The following is a 16812-nucleotide window of genomic DNA, read 5'->3' on the forward strand; positions in this document are numbered from 1 at the left end:
ATATTATACTTCACTGAAACGCTTTAGGTAATTGCGCCTTTTATTCGACTGTGCATTGTATTTTTTAGGAAGAGCTTTTCGGCATCCCTCAGGAGGCCTGTCCCCTCTTTGCTCTGCACCATGCTCTCTTAGGGACACCTCTCAGTCTCCTCAAAATGTAGAGGTGTTTTCTACGCTTCTTACAGAGGCAGGCTGCACAGGCGCAGGGCTCTTGCTTCCGCGGCTCTTTGGCACCTCTCAGAGCCTCCCTGACATCCCCTTTCTTCACCATGGAAGTCCACCATCTTGCCTTAGTCTCTGGCTGTAATGGCTGTAAAAGCCTTCCTGAATCTCCCCCTGTGTTGTGAGCTCTAAGCAGCAGGGCCTCTGTGGTTCTCATGCAAATTTCTTTGACTTGATATCTCACCCCAAACCTGACACACGGTGTCCTTTTTCCTGACACCACTCACTAGCCAGTCGGCCACAAAATATCATCCCATAGCAGAAGGAAAAGGGGAAAGTACATTATATTTTAGCAGACAGTTTCCAGTAACCTCAAGAGCCACTGTCTCTCCACTGGAAGCCTATAGAGTCCAATTCTTAGCCTTTGAATATAACCTTGGGATCTAGGTTGCCTATTCTGCCTATTCTATTTCTTCTTACCTGACAAGGTTCTCCAAGTTCCACTCAGCCCACATAAGCATCTCTCAGTCCCCTGTGCTGGGATGAGACTGCATAAATATTCCCAACATGCAAATATTGAAATACTATCATCAAAGAGAAAGATATAAAATATGTTCAGCATATCAAATAAATATGGAATGTTCAGGAAGGTCTCCAGAGATTTTTGTTTGTGAGTGGACATGGGTCCTATATGCTTTATCCCACCTTCGATTTGATCCACGTTTTTGTTTTGTTTTTGTTTTTGAGACAGGGTTGCTTTCTGTAGCCTTGGCTGTCCTAGAACTCATTATGTAAGTAAACCAGGCTAACCTCAAACTCACAGAGATCTACCTGCCTCTGCCTCCCAAGTGCTGAGATTAAAGACATGCAGCACCACACCCAGCCTAGGTCCACATTTTTAGCAAGTTAGCATCCTTATGAAATGTGCTTTAAGGGGAAAAAACTGTAGTGATGCATGCATATTTATGAACTGCCCAGGTATGGGAAGTGGAGTAAACCATGCCAAAATTATTCAGGACTCTTACAACTTAAGAGCCAGGAAGTCATTAAGTTTTATTGCTTGAAGCAATCTAACAAAGTCTCCCACATTTTGCAGATTTTAAATGTTGGAGCTTGTTGCTTCAAGTGAAATTCAGGTTTAAAAAAACAAAAACCACCTGTGGAACACTAGACTCCAAAATGCTGGTGTAAGCCATCAAACCAGGCCAGTACAAATGAAGCCACCCCAAACAGTCCAGATACTTGGAGGAGGTTTCAGATTCCAACTTGCTTGGCCACTGTGCATTTACCAGCCCTGCCGGCCTCTGGAATTCACAGGCTGCCCCATCCCTTCCTAGAAGCCAGGCTTTTCCCAGGGACTTTAACAAAGTCATTCAAACAAGGCTTGGTGAAGCCCTTCCCAACGCTTTGAAACCTCACTTAAACCCTGCGCTCTCCTAACAAGTCATAGTTTTTAGAGACCTTTGTTGTTTTGTTTTTAACAAAAGGATTATGGGTGGGTTGTAGAACACTTACCCGTCATACCTAGAGAAGAAAAGGAGTCTGTTTCCAGTGGTAGAAATTCTCAGGTAACTTTTTTTCCCTGTGTTTTTCTTTTTCTTTCTTTATTTTTTGAGGCAGAGTTTTTCTGTGTAGCCTTGGCTGTCCTAGAACTCACTTTGTAGACCAGGCTGGCCTCAAACTCACAGAGATCTGCCTGCCTCTGCCTCCCAAGTTCTGGGATTAAAGGTGTCCACCCTCACCACCCAGTCAGAGAACACTTTTTTTTTTTTTTGGATTTTTGAGACCAGGTTTCTCTGTAGCTTTTGGAGCCTGTCCTAGAACTAGCTCTTGTAGACCAGGCTGGTCTCGAACTCACAGAGATCCACCTGCCTCTGCCTCCCAAGTGCTGGGGTTAAAGGCATGCGCCACCACTGCCTGCAGATAACACTTTTATAATAGGTAGTTGGCTTGGACATATATACTTATGCATAATGCCTATTAGACCTGTGCTAGCTTTTGTTAACTTGACAGTCACCTGGGAAGAGGGGCCCAACTGAGGAGCTGCATCCACCAGAATGGTCTTTGACCATGTCTGTGGGCATTTTTTTGATTAATGACTGATATTGGCGGCCCAGCCCACATTGGGTAGTGCCACCCTGGGAAGACGGTCCTTGGATGCAGAACAAAGCAAGCTGAGCTCACGTTGGAGAGCAAGCCCCTCCAACAGTGTTCCTCCAGGGTTTCTGCTTGAACTCCTCCCCAGCTGCACTCAAGGACAGATAATTGAAACGGGAGCCAGATAAACCCTCTCCCATCCAAGCTGACACGCTCGGTGCTTTATCATGGCATCAGGAAGCAATTCAAGGCAAGACGTAGATGTAAAAGTTTCCCAGGCTGGCCTCGAACTCGTGATCCTCCTGCCTCTGCCTCCTTCAGCAAATCCTACCGGCGTGCGCCACCACAACCGGCTAAAAGTTCGGTTCCCAACACCCACACTGAGGACCTCACAGCTGCCTGTCACACCAGTTCTATCCCACACCCTTTTTGAACACCAGGCATGTAATGGTCTGCTCTGTCACTTTAAGAGACAAGCCATGCCCACTCCGCCACTGTCCACTGAGGCAAGCTGATATTCAGCTTCCAGCCTGAGTCCCTTCTCTTTTCTCTCTCTCCCCTCACCCCCCCCCCCCCGCAAGAGGCAGCTTCTGCCTTGTTCCATTCTCCCCAGTTCTCCCCTCCCCCTCTCTCTGTTTCTCTCTGTTCTTCCCCCTTCTCCCTTTCCCCCTCTACCCTTTCCTTCCATAACCCACTAAGTAAATATCCAACCTCACTCTGCATGGCGTGCCTATCCATGTCTCTGTCTTTCGCTTGCCGCGTAGCTCCCTGCCCAGGACCAGCCAGCCGCCTTCAAAGACCTTGGGCATGGTCTCGTGGTGTGCCTATCTGTCTTTCTCTCCTCATGGGACTCTCTGCTCTCATGACCCATTGCAGCCACATAGGGATCCATGGCATTTTTACTTAATCCATTACAAGACACATGTATAATACATGTACATATATGCAGACACCCTCACATACACACAAAATACGTAAAGAAAAATAGTATTTTAAATAACAGGCATTCGTGGGAGATGTGGGATTTGATAGTGGGGTCCTCATTTAATAGGAGTAAACCAGGAAAACTTAACAAGACTTTTAAAATCGATTTAAAGATTATTTATGTATTTTATTTTGAGTGGGAGAGGCAGGTATATGTGGAGGTCGGAGGTCAAAAGTCAGGACTCTCCTGCTACCTCATAGGATCCAGGGATTGAACTCAGGTTGGCGGGCCTATGCACTAGGGCCTCTGCCCACTGGTCTGTCTCACTAACTTGAAAGATGTGGTTTTTTTCTTTCTGTGGTGGTACATCCCTTTGGAAGTAAAGACATCCCTTCACAGTCGGTGCAGGGGAGTGCCTCTGCAATGACAGTCATGATCTGCCAGAGGGGAGAAGGGCCAAGGGAGAGCAAGAGAGAGTTTGTATGCCTGCCATCTTCTGGGTGAGCCATAGTCTAGGATTGTGTGTCTGGCTCTGTCATATCAACTTGCAGGGTAGTTGACAAGTGTCTTGGGAAAAAATTCCTCCTGATGAAGAAACCATTCGTCAATCTTCTTTGGATCCAGCTGGTTCTGTGGAAGGCATGGGCTGGGCAGGAACGAGACTTGGCTAGCCACATTCCTGGAGAGGGAGTCAGCCGGCTGTAGACAGTTGCTAAGCTTTGAGGTGTGCGATGTTAGGCTGTGATCGTTGTGAGACACAGGATGTGGTGGAAACTGTGGCTGTGGTTCTGAACGGAAGCGCAGCGAGAGCCCTCGGATGCGTGGCGTGGAGAAGTTTGGGGGAGTTTGAACAGTACTCAGATGGTTCTTTTCTGAGAGTTAGGCTTTTGCTTTTGAACCTGAAGGTACCGTGAAGTGAAGCACAGCCAATAGAAACCATGCTTCTGTTACGCCCAGATCACAGAGTCCCCCAAAAAACAACTAGGAGGCCAAGCCCTTTTTGTGAAAGCAAAGAGCCTTCCTTCACGCTTAGGCTTGGACTCCCCGCCTGGCCCATGCAGCGGTTGAGAGAAGAGTGCGCCAGACCTGTAGGGGTAGGGTTTTTATCATAGTAGAGGTTGGGGTGAGGGGATTTCCAGAGTTCAGGACCCTGATTGGCTGACATTTGTCTAGGGGTCTTGGCAAAAGGGGAACAGGTGAGTCTTGGGCTCCGAGACATCTGGTGATCTTATCTAATGGTTGGAATATCAAGTACTTCCCTGGGTGGTGTCAGCTTATGGCTTTTCCTGGAACCCTGTGCTGCCTGCCTTGGCACCTGTGTGACCTGGGCCTCCTGTGTGGCCTGGCTGCCCTGGGCCCCACCTGGTCTAGACCCCATTATGTGAGCCACACAACTTTAAGTTTTAAATTCTGTTTTGTTTTGTTAAGATACAGACCACTATGTAGCATGGAAATTGTAATCCCCCTGCCTCAGTCTCGTGTGCTAAGATTACAGGCATGGACCACAGTCAGCTACATTTTGAATTTCTTTCTTTTTCTAGGCTAGACACATGCGATATCACGCTCTCATAACTGGGTAGCATCAGCAGTAAGCCCTAACTTATCACTGGGGTTTTCAGTGGTGACTCCACAGTGTATAGTGTTCTCTGCTGCAGTATTCAGTAGGTTAGGACTGTCCTATGCACTTCATTGTCACAGCAGGCGTACCGGGATTGTAACCATACCATAATGTAGAGTATCTGAACTTTACATACATACCCCGTGTTGTGTGTAGACCAGGCGGGGAAGATGGCTCAGTGAGTAAGAAAGAGCTCTTGTTCTAAAAAGCATTCAGACCTGAATTTGACTCCTCAGTACCCATGTAAAAAGTCAAGCATGACTACACATGTTTGTAGCCCCAACGCTGATGGGTGGAGGCGGGTGGACTCCCCAGGTTCTCTATCCAGCAGTCTCACTGACGTTCTGTTCAGTGAGAGACCCTGTCTCAAGACATTTAGTGAGACTGGCGGGAAGACATTGCACATGCTGCCTGTTCTCTGCACGAGCAAGCCCAGGCTTGTTCACCTGCATGCACCACACACACATGCACCACACGCACACGTGATAAAAAACACATCCAAACTGGTAGAGAATGGAAACTTGTCCTAAAGGAAGTCTTCTGAAAAGAGTAAAATAAAATTCGGAAGAGGTGAAAGAACATCGTACAGCCTAGTTTTCTCTCTGAGATGTGGAAGAGAGGCATCACATCTAATAAATGTCCTGCTGGATTAGATGAAACAGAGCCCTTTCTTGTTATCACTGGAGAGAGCATGTAGCTTGTCAAGACTGCTCTCACGTGGAGGATCTCCCTTGTCGGAAGTGGCTCGACGTTAGGTTCCCTCGATCCTGGTGTCTTGGGCAGATGTAGCCGCTCCTGTAGATAGTCAAGTGTCTGACCAAAGTGTCTGAGGAGTTGCCGACTAACCCAGAGGCATCTACGCCAAGAAGCTGTCTGGTACAGCTTCCCAAGTAAATGAATACTGGCAAAAATGGGCCCAAAGTACCTGCCTAAAGCACCATCCAAGGGCCTATTCACCCTTCTGTTAGGGAAAAAAATACCTGGACTTCTGTGTCTGCCCTTGTGGAAGAGAGGAGATTTTTACTCTCGTATCCGTTGCTGGGTTCAGAGCTGATGACCCAGCTTCATAGGTAAGATAAAAGCTTAGAGTTATTGAGTATAAATTGCATTTGACACGGGTTCCTTTAAAGACAGACAAAGCAAATTTGTGCTGGAATTAAAATTGCGTACCACCCCCACACCCAGCCGCCCATGGGTTTTGTTATTTATTTGTTTTTAAATATTTGAAAATGAGCTTTTTAAAGATTCATTTATTTTATTTATTTTGTGTATGTTCTGCGAGCATGTGTGTTTATATACGACATGCATGCCTGTTACATGCAAAGGTCAGAAGAGGTATTGACCTCCCAAGAACAGGAGTTATGGACCATTGAGAGGCCCTTTGTGGATACTGGAAACCCAACCCAGGTCCTTGTACAAGAGCAACAAGTGCTTTGAACGGCTGAGCCATCTCTCCAGGCCCATTTCTTTGGTTTTTAAGTTGAGTTCATATTCCAGGCTTTGTGGTGTTGTTGAGTGAGAACCAGGGTGTTTGAGAAAGTCCTAGCTGCACTTTGGGTATGACTGCTACACACTTATGGGTACAGTCACACAGAGCCTTGTGTTTAGTTTTACGCACCGCTAACCTCTGTCTCAGAGTTCTATACATTCACTTTGCTCTGGGGCCACAAATTAAGTCGAGGCAATGTTTCCTGCTGCCCTAAGCTTTTCGGAAGGATGTGAAGAGAGAGCTCACAAAGCACTGAGCATAATAATCATTAAATAGATATGGGACTCTCTTTCTAGCTCTCCGTGTGTGTGTGAGCATGTGTGTGTGTGTGTGTATGTGCATGTGTGAGCATGTGTGTGTGTGTGTGCGTGTGTGTGTGTGAGAGTGTGAGTGAGCGAATATGGGTCAGGGTATGCAGTAGTGACTGTATGGGGGTCAGAGGACAATTTCAGTTGTCATTTTTCACCTTCTACCTTGTTTGAGGCAGGATCTATTGTTCATCAGGGTATCTATCTGACTGGGCTGTAGCTTGCAAGGATTTTCCTGTCCCTTGGCCTCCTGTCTCACCATGGGAGAACTAACATTGTAAATGCATGTTACCGTGCCGGCTTTCCGTGGGCTTAGGAACTTGAACTCAGTTATTTATCCTCATGAACAAGTATTCTACCCTAGCCATCTCTCCAGCCCTAGCTCTTTTGCATGAGCAATGACAACCAGGATGAGAACATTTAAGATATCTAATAATGAAAATATCAGTAATAATGTCACTTTAAAAACAATGAAACCAAGACATTAAATAACTCATTAAAATGAAAAAAATTAACGAATGCAGAGCTTGATGCCCCCTAATGCCAATTGACTCTGTTACATTTTAGTTTTCTTCTTTCTGCGGAGCTTGTCTCTATGAAGCCTGGGATTGAAGCTTCCTTGTTACCTGTCAGAGTCCCTCAGAGTGGTCAGGGCTCCCATTAGATCTGGAGCCACTTGGAGTCCTATTGGACAGACAGGAAGATAAAATCCCTTCCCCCTCAGTCATCCCCTGTCTCTTGCCGTCTTCCCTGCACTGCCCATAGCTACTGCATCAGAGCGCCCCAGCCTGGTAACAGTCCAACTTGCTTTCTTCATTCCTGATAGCCTGAGCTTCCAATGCCTAGCGCTATCTGGTACCGCCAAACCTTCATGAGCATCTATAGAGATGTGCTGCTTCCAGAAGGAGGCTGTGGGAAATACTTGCTGTATCTTAAGCATCCCCAATCCCAAAGCCTAAAGTCCGAAATGCTCCCAAACCTAAACACATTGTGGTGGCATAATGTCTTAAGTGGAAAATTCTACACTTGACCTCCTGTGACAGGTTGTAGTCAAAACGCATACTGAAAACACTGTATAAAATGTCTTCCAACTATGTATAGGTGTTTTCTGAAATGTAAATGAATTTTATGTAACCTTGACTCCTGTCCCAAAGATTTGACATTGTATGTCTGGAAATAGTCCAGTTGTGCCTCCTCCTCCTCCCCAAATGCTTCCTGCCCTAACCATTTCAGATAAGGGATATTCAGCTTGTACCTGCTAACTGAGGGAAGGCCATCTGTTCTATGAAGGGGATCCCTTGCCTTCCTACAGTGACTGGCCATGATTACGCTGCTCACTCTTCCCTGATGTAAGGAGAGGCAATCCCTTCCAGCACAGCACTCCCATGCAGGAATGGGACATGATGTGGGGAGGTCCTAACACGGGTATGCAGGTTTGTGGCAGGAAGGCAAACCGTGACCAGTTCATCTCTTAGATTCGGATTGTGAGGGTAACAGTGAGACTGTTGTTTCAAAGCAACCCCGGATGTGGCTGCTTGTTCGGAGGCTTTTGTTATGTGAACAGAGTTTGCGAGAATGAGAGAAGCCATCTGTTCTGGAATAATCTAGCAAAAGACTACAGAGCAGACTGGAGGAGGGTGAGTCTGGCAGAAGGCTTTTGTCATGTATCCAGTCCCGCTGTGAAGGATCTAGCACTTCTGTGTTCTGGAGACCCCCATGCGGTTCTCAAAGGCAAACCCATGGAAACCACTGTTAAGTGAGAACAGAGAAGGGGAAGACAGGGAGGGACCAGGGGGACTTGCTGGCCTTCAGTCTAGCCAACACGCTTTCTGGAAAGTGAAACCATCTTGAATTTGAACTACAAAGTCAACTTTGAAGAAGCCCACACTCACCCCAAAGCCATTAGCTATGCAAGCCTTTGATTATAATTAACTTATCAAATGCATGCCTTTTATTACAATTAATTTATAAAGTCCAACAGTGACAGCCCTTGGATGTTACAGGCAGGGTTTTTATTTGCCCATCTCTGATAGTGTTTAAATTCTGAAGTGTATTTACTCCCCTTAGAATAGGAGACAGTTTTCCTGATTCTGAACTAAGGCTTGTCTCAACTGACAAAACATACTCAAGTTTTGTTTTGTTCTCTAAAATCTGTGTGTGGCTTTTTCTTTGTCTTTCTTTCTTTCTTTTTTTTTTTTTTTTCTTTTTGCTATTAGGCATTCATGCAGCCTCACTTGCTGGGAAATGAGTTCACACATTTGGAGTTCCCCAGGAGAGTGCAGAGGAAAGAGCTTGGGAAGAAGATGCTGTACAGGGACTTTAATATGACAGGCTGGTAAGATGTACCCCACGCCGCCTAAGCACTGCCGCACCATGGAAAGCCACCAATAAAGGCAGCCAGGGATCTGGGCTCCCGGTGAAGGACAAAGAGCCCACAGCCACATAGGAACATAGGACCAATGCCCAATTGTTTGTGTTACTTTGCCTCCCTGCTGTCCTGTGGCCCTCCACAGTGACACCAGATACCACGAACCTGACTTAATTCCTTGATTCACATGTCACAGTCATTTGGAGGCTTTTAAAATAAATTATGCTTTCTATCTTTAGAGCTGGGCAAGCAGGGATAGAAGGGCTCAAGGGAATGTGAGTTAGTGTGCTATGCTGGCTTGGGTTTGAATTCCAGTTCTTGATTTGATTTTCTAAATGAGCAATGATGCTTCTTTATTAACCAATGGTAATAAAACATACTCACAGCATACAGATGGGAACCCCACATCACAGGGGTTCATTTTTTCATGGATGAAGTGGGTAAAGGAGGGTTTCATCTGTGAAGAATCATTAGTGGAGCCTGGGAGAGAGGACCTGTTTTCTTCAGGGGTGTCTCTCAGTATCCATATCAGCCTGGGAGAGAAGACCTGTTTTCTTCAGGGGTGTCCCTCAGTATCCAGAGAGGTTAATTTGCTCCAGGATCCTCTGCCCATGTCCAAATCTGAGGATGTTCAAGTCCTGTAAAGAAAATGGCACAGTTGGGGGCTGGAGAGATGACTCATTGGTTAAAAGCACTGTCTCCCCTTCCAGAGGACCTTGGTTCAATTCTCAGTACCACAACCATCTGTAACTCCAGTTCTAGGAGATCTGACACCTTCACACCAACACACATAAAATAAAGTTAAATAAATTATAAAAACAAAATAAAATGGCACAGTGTTTGCTTTAGTCTATGTATACCTTCCGTTTATATTTCAAACCCTTGTAGACTACTTAGAATAGTCAGCACAGTGTAAATGCTACACACACGGTTGTTAAATCATCTAGGAAATAATGACAAGAAAAATATCTGGGCATTTTCAATATGGATACTTTAGAAAATATATTTTCCATCTGCGAATGATTGAATCCATGCTTATAAAGCCTACAGAGAGGCTGGATATGCTTTATCATAGTCAGGGTGAAATAAGAGCTCCTGACATAGTTGCCTTAGGCCCCAAACACACCTATACCAGCACCAAGACCTTGATCTACAGCAGACCTGTTGATTAATGTTGACTAAGATCCATTCACTCTGCCTGAATACTCGGCAGGATGATGGAGTTACACAAGGTTGGTACGAGAAAGCACGGACTCCCATGCTGAAGTGGGTGTGTGTGTTCCTGCCTGAGATCCTAATGAGAGGGCTTCTTGTCAGCCTGAAGGACAGCAGAAGATTGAAACAGTTCGCTTTCCTCACCATGTCACCAAGAGATGCAGCAAAAATCTTATCTCTTCTTCATGGCCAACAGTTGCCCAGATCGCCATGGTGATGACATCGAAACTGGGGGTCTGGGACACTTAGTGTCATGAAAGAACAAGTTGAACTACCCTTTGGGTGTCCTTTTGGTTTTGTTTGTGTGTTTGTTTTTGTCTTTTGCTAGGTAAAGAAGCAGGTCCCAATCCCAATCTACTCTTCCTCCTCTTGGATGAAATCAGTACACCCTGACTGGGGAGCCAGCAGCTGCTCATCACCTGGTTTTGTACATTAGTGTTTAAAAGCCATACACCTGCTTGTTTCATTGCTGTGGCTGCCTTCACAGTGCCTCAGGATGCTGTGTGTTATGGAGTAACAAGCGACTTTTGTGGCCCAGAGAGCCCAAAAGATTTTCCCCAGCTCTAAAATGGGTAGAGAGTCAGAAGGGCTCATGATACTGGCAGCTATGGGTTTTTCAGTCCTGGAGTTTTTATTCTCACTTCTAATCCACTTGAGTCCAATCAGGAAAATGAGCACTTTTGGTTCAAAATCAAGACTAAGGTAAGGGTGAATATGGCTCGGAAACACATGGAGGGGTTTAGATACAAGGATTGGAGAATCTGGAGATACAGTGAGCAGGGTGATGGGTGCATGCAGTTGTTAGTACTGGAAAGTAGAATCCATCTAAAGTGATAACGGGAGAGATTATGGCGACAGACTGAGCTCATACTGAAGGAGACATGGGGAGCAGACAGCAGCTTAGATTTACTGTGGGCTGATATAAGCTACTCATGTATATTCCTGGGAACAGCTAAGTGGAAATGTTTTCAGAAGGGTGTATTAAGGAAAGTGAGGGATAGATTGACTTCAGAAAACAGACTCGGGTACCCAGAGGAAAACAGGCATAGGTAGGTATATATAAATATATGTGGTATAGATATAATGTGTGGTCACCCAACCTAGTAAAGGTGGAAATGAACAGGAGACAAAATGACATAGGTCTCAATACAAGGAGTAAGTCAGAGCAGCTTTGGTGGCCCATTTAAAATGTCTTCTCAGTTAGAGACACAAGTGTCTGGACCAATGCTTGTCACAGAGAAGGCAAGCGGCAGATATCACAGGATGAAGGTGTAATCCTCAGACCGTGAAAGGCAGGTCAGAAGGAAGAGTGGATTGAGGTTACTTTTAAGATATGTTGTGATTGAGACAAGGCTGTACTTATTTTTTTCCAAACCAGAGGTGAGAATCGGGCAGAAACCCTAAGAATCCATGTCATGCCTCTGTTGTCCTAGGCAGAGTGTCTTTGTGGCAGGTGCTTGCCGTGGTGCGCTCAGGGAGGAGAGGTAGCGTAATGCTTCTTACCGGCTTTGGAAAGCACTTGGGAGGTGTCATGACTTTAATGGGAAGATGCTTTCAAAGGCTATAACTCTTCAAACTGGGTGATGAGGTTACAGTTTTTTATGTTCCCTTTTTTCGGTCTCTTGAAACTATACTTAATATTTTTTTTTTTTCGGAGTGGCTCATCTATCTTTCCCTTGAACAAGGAGGCTTAAGTGTCCTCATTTTGTAATTTTTTTTTAAAAGTAAGTTCAGGAGCTTGATATGTTAGATAGGTTTCAGAGAAGTGCTTTTTCTCCCTCCCCACTCTGCATGTGTGTTAGTACGGTACTACACAGAGGATGAGCTGCCTTTAACTGCCTTCACAGAAGACGCTAACTGAGTAGCCAAGGCTGAGAATGGCTTCAGTCAGACAGGGTTTGATTTGTTTCCAGGGTAATTCCCAGTGCGGCTGCTGTCTTCCAAGCGTGGCTGTGGGCAGGATTTAAGTACACCTTCATGTTTCCTGCCTGTTCTTCCTCTTGATTTGAAAATGGAAGCCCTTTCTATCTTTGTTAGAGGAATTTGGGGAGTTTAAAACCCATTTACACCACAGCCTGAGTAAATCCCACTTCAGCTCCAACTAGAATTTTTTTTTTTTTTTTAGTGTTTTACCCTTTAGCAAAGAACTTCAGATCAAGGATTGGTTTGTCATTGTTAGCTTGCTTGGTTGGTTGTGTTTTGTGTGGAATTGTTGAAAAAGGGTCTCATGTAGCCTAAACCAGCCTAGAATTTGCTGTGCAACTAGAGTTGGATCCCAGGGCCTGTGCTTCCTAAGGAAAGGATCTGTCGTGGAGCCCCAATACAGTTAGACATTAGAGTTCTATTTCTGATCTCTCCTGTCTCTTCCTCCCAAGTGCTGGGGCTGTAGGTGTATGACATAAACACCCAATTTTATAGTCCTGGAGATGGAACTGAGGGCTCTACGCATGCCGGGTAAGCACTCCACCAACTGAGCTACAGCCCTGGCCCTACAGAGTCATTCTGAAACATGGTGTCTGCTGACATTTCTCCATCATCTACCAAGGAGAAAGAATTGCAGGATTAATTTAAGAGAAGGATGAAAGGATTTGGAGCCTGTTTCTGTTCCCAGTAGAACCTTAAGTAGGAGGGCTAAGGCAGACTCCTGGACAATGGGAGTGTGTCGCGCTCCAGGACACGAAGGCTCCCTTACCTTACCAAGCCTTGTGTTTCTCAGCTCCCAAGGAAGCCTTGGGCTATGAACTCTCGTTTCTCTAAAATTGTTAACAAAAGGTCCACACACTTCTTTGGCTGACAGGTATGGGAAGAGCTAAGGGCCATGCCCTGTGATAAAAGTTTTATCTAATTCCTCAGATTTTACTGTTAAAGTAGGCCAGTCTGCTCGATAAATCTTAGAGGTAAGAAAACCGAGACAGGAGTTTCCCTTGCTCTGGGTTCCCGGGACTGGTATGAGAAAGGGGTGGGATGTGGCCCGAGACACACAGCTTCATGTCTGTACGAGTGTCTGCTGCTCCGTGTTTTAATCTCTTCACTTGAGCAAACCAAGACCCAGAGGGATTTGCAGTTAGCTTGGTTTCTACCGATACACAGTGTCAAAGTACAGACTGGAACTCAGGTTCTGTCTGCTATTTCAAGGCTCCTTCTTAGCTAAGATGCCCACCAACTTTCCCCCCCGAGGTCAGTGGTTCTCAGCCTTCCTAGTGCTGTGACCCTTTAACGGTTTCTCAGGTTGTGGTGGTGACCCCCAACTGTAAAATCATTTCATCGACACTTCGTAACTGTAGTCTTGCTACTGTTAAGATCTGCAGTGTAAATATCTTATATGCAAAGGGGTTGTGACCCACAGGTTGAGAACCACTACTCTAGGGTAACACTCAGCATCTTTACTCAGTTTGGCCCTCTGATGGCGATGTAAGCAGTGCAGCATAGCCAGGTGGTGGCAGAACACACCTTCAACCCCAGCACTTGGGAGGGTGGCAGATCTCTGTGAGTTCGAGGCCAGCCTGGTCTACAGACAGCCAGAGCTACACCAAGAAACCTTGTCTCAAAAAGCAAAAATAAAAAGGAAGGAAGGAAGGAACAAGGGAGGGAGGAAGCGAGGGAGGGAGAGAGGGAGGAAGGAAGGAAGGAAGGAAGGAAGGAGCGAGGGAGGGAGGGAGGAAGGGAGGGAAGAAGAAATGAAGGAAGAAATGAAGGAAGAAACGTAAGTAGCAGGCCCTCAGTCTCCCTGGTGTCTCCTCAGCAGTCCTTTATGGACAGGAGGATGAAAGAAGGCATCTGGGAAACTGCAAGGCAGTGGCTTTTCTCACTCCCAATATGACCCGATGGACCGTTTCGTCAAATTAAACTGGGATGCTTCTACTCCTGACCCAGAGTCAGGCATGCTTTGGGGGATGGGGATGGTTCCGCAGTATCGCCAAAGAAGCCATGCAGAGGGAAATTGACGCCTCTCATTAGGGGAGCATCGAGGCGCTCCGGTGGCGGTCTGTGGTGTGTCTGCAGCAGGGAGGAAGTGTGGGAGAGGGTGTCAGCTCTGGGAAGCCTTGTCTCATAATTAAAGATGAGTCTCTTGCCTCCTGACAGGAACCCTTTTCTCTCCCACTGTCTTGCTTTCTCAGAGACTGTGGAGCAGCTTGGCAGGCCCAGATTGTTTAGAGGACAAAAGGTTATTGTCACCAGGCCCATCATAATGAGATTGGTTGCTTCCCTGCCTTCCCCCACCTCCTCCCTCCTTCCCCCTCTCTGATAGTTTGCTCAGCAGCTTGATTTACAATGGCTTTGTCTGAGCGCAGCAGCTCTGAGTTGGTCCCTGGTGTGGCCTTCCCTTGCTCTCCCCATCCACCCACTCAGCTCTCACCTTCTGTGCCTTGTGTCATTGGTCCTGGTGCCAGAATCCCCAAGCTGGTACCCCTCCTCCCCGGCCCTTTGTGTCAAGATGCTCTTGCAGGATGTACCCTGGAGCTGGCATCGTGTCAGCTCTGAGAGCTCCGTGGCCCAACCCTGCAGCCCTCTGAGCTGTCTGGGGCTGTAATTTGCTGGCAAGCATCTTTGTTACTGGCTTGAAACCACAGTTTCTCACAGCTGGCTCCGTGGCATCAGGTCCCTGCTCCTGTGATTGCTGGCGATTTGACTTTCTCATGTAAGAATCAGTGTTCTTTGTGCCCTTCATGCGACCACATGGGGTGCTGGGCCCAGGATGACATTGGGGTGGGCGGAGGGCTGAGACTTCACCCCTGGCTTTGGGCCAGGTTCTTCAGCAGCTGTTCTGGGGCTGCTGGGATTTGTAGGGAAGGCGGAGGTCAAAGAAGAAAAGTCCATCATGCAAATGTAAGATTTCTTCCAGATGGTTCTGGGCACACACAGTGGCCACCCGACTTCTCCCTCCAAGCAAAGCCTCCCTAACTTTCACATTCATGATGGTCCTGTTGAGGGAGAGGGCAGTGGCAGGAGGCTGTGCTGGCGGCGGCAACACGAGGTCACATGGTTTACTGCATCGGGGATGGCTATTTTGATATTTTGCTCTGCCGAAGCCTCTGTTGGTAAAATGCTTCCTTTGCCAATCGCTGCCCACCTCTATGTCCAGAGGGGGCTTGGGTCAGCTTTGCTCAGCCTTTCTGAGCTCCTGGAAGAGGTAGAATCCAGAGACATTAACTTTTATTCTCATCCCTTGCAACCCTGAAACATCTAATGATTCTAAGTTAATGATGTGTCAGGATAATTTTCCCCTCCTCTGTTTCCTGAAAGCTCTGAGCAAATTGGGATTTTCCACTGGGAGACAAATGGAATCAGGCACAGTCTTCTCCGGCCAGCCCTCCCGACTCTGGTGAAAGGCGAGGAAAAATCTCCATTTTCTGTGCTCTGGAACACAATGAGGCCACTTAAAATCCAATTAGTTAAAAATTAAATAAAATTAAAAATTAATTCACCAAGTCTCACTAGCCACATGTCACTTGCCAGTAGCCACACCTGGCTAGTGGCCACTGCAGATCAAAGCATTTATATAATCTGGAAAGTTCTCGTGGCCCGAGCTGTGCTCTAGATGATAGGAGAATTTGAATACAGTCAGGCTTTAGAGTAAGATGTAGGAAACATCTTACTGTAGCTAAGCATCCCAACAATATAAGGTGTCTAAACAGCTGAGCAGAGGGTAAAACTTGTCTTACGTATATAAAATTCTGGGCTTAATCTCTCACACTACGTAAACTGGGCATGTTGATCTGTACCTATAATGCCAGCATTTGGGAGATAGAAGGAAGAAGATTAGAAATTCAAGATCATGGATAGATAAGCGATAGATAGGCAGGTAGGTAAGTGGATGGATGGATAGATAGATAGATAGATAGATAGATAGATAGATAGATAGACAGGCAGGCAGATGGCAGGGAAAGCCAAAGGGAAGAGGCCCCCTGGCCTTACTGAGTCTGACTAAGGCAGCTGGGAGATGGGCTTTGCTCCACCTTCCAAATGCCCAGGGACTTCTGTCATGGTGTTTAGGAATGGCTAACTCGTCCCCAGCTGTCCCTTTGCTGGGCAGGAAAAAAGGCTTCATGCTGTTGACCATAAAGGGAAGTCCAGCTCCTCTCATCTGCCTAAATCAGTAGCTTTCTCCCTTTCTGTCTGTCTGTCTGTCTCTCTCTCTCTCTCCCTCTCTCTCTCCCCCTCTCGCTCCTTCTCCCTCCAGCCTAGCCTCTCCCCACTGCCCCCTAGGCTGCCACCAGATGTTGCTCCTTTCCTTCTTGCTTTTTCTTTTACTTCTTGGGAAGTAGTTCAGATCCTGAGGATCTGATTAAAAAGTAAGTTCAGTTCCACGGCTTTCTGTTCCATTTCGAAACTGAATTTTTGCCTTTATTCACAGTCTGCAGCCTAGAAGCCGGGCTCAGTCATGAAAGGCCCAGCCCCATAGCCTTAGGCTTTTACCAATAAAAAGACAGTATTTTCTGGAAAGAGAAGCCTGGTGGAGACAGCCCCACCCAAGTGGGTGCATGCGGTCGCTGGGTCAAATGGCACAAATGTTATCCGCGCATCTTCTCTATCTCCTCCGTACCCTCCGTCGGTGCATTCAGGTAGATCATGGGTAAGGCAGTGGGTAGGTGAGAAGGGCATGAAGCCAACTCCAGAGTGGCACCCATA

The 16812-nt window shown here is 46.5% G+C and overlaps 1 protein-coding gene across 1 annotated transcript in view; it reads left to right on the forward strand.

Annotated features, from left to right (window-relative positions):
- The window catches only part of Ppm1h (protein phosphatase, Mg2+/Mn2+ dependent 1H), a 252316-nt gene that overhangs the window by 182044 nt on the left and 53460 nt on the right, over positions 1–16812 (forward strand). The window contains exon 6 of the mRNA XM_041665784.1: positions 8816–8934. Coding sequence (XP_041521718.1) covers positions 8816–8934 — 119 coding nt within the window. The remainder of the gene's footprint in view (positions 1–8815; positions 8935–16812) is intronic.

The sequence above is a fragment of the Microtus oregoni genome, unplaced genomic scaffold (assembly GCF_018167655.1).
Source record: "Microtus oregoni isolate MIOR12 unplaced genomic scaffold, Mior012 000001F_ref0000356, whole genome shotgun sequence".
In the NCBI taxonomy this organism is placed as follows: domain Eukaryota; kingdom Metazoa; phylum Chordata; class Mammalia; order Rodentia; family Cricetidae; genus Microtus; species Microtus oregoni.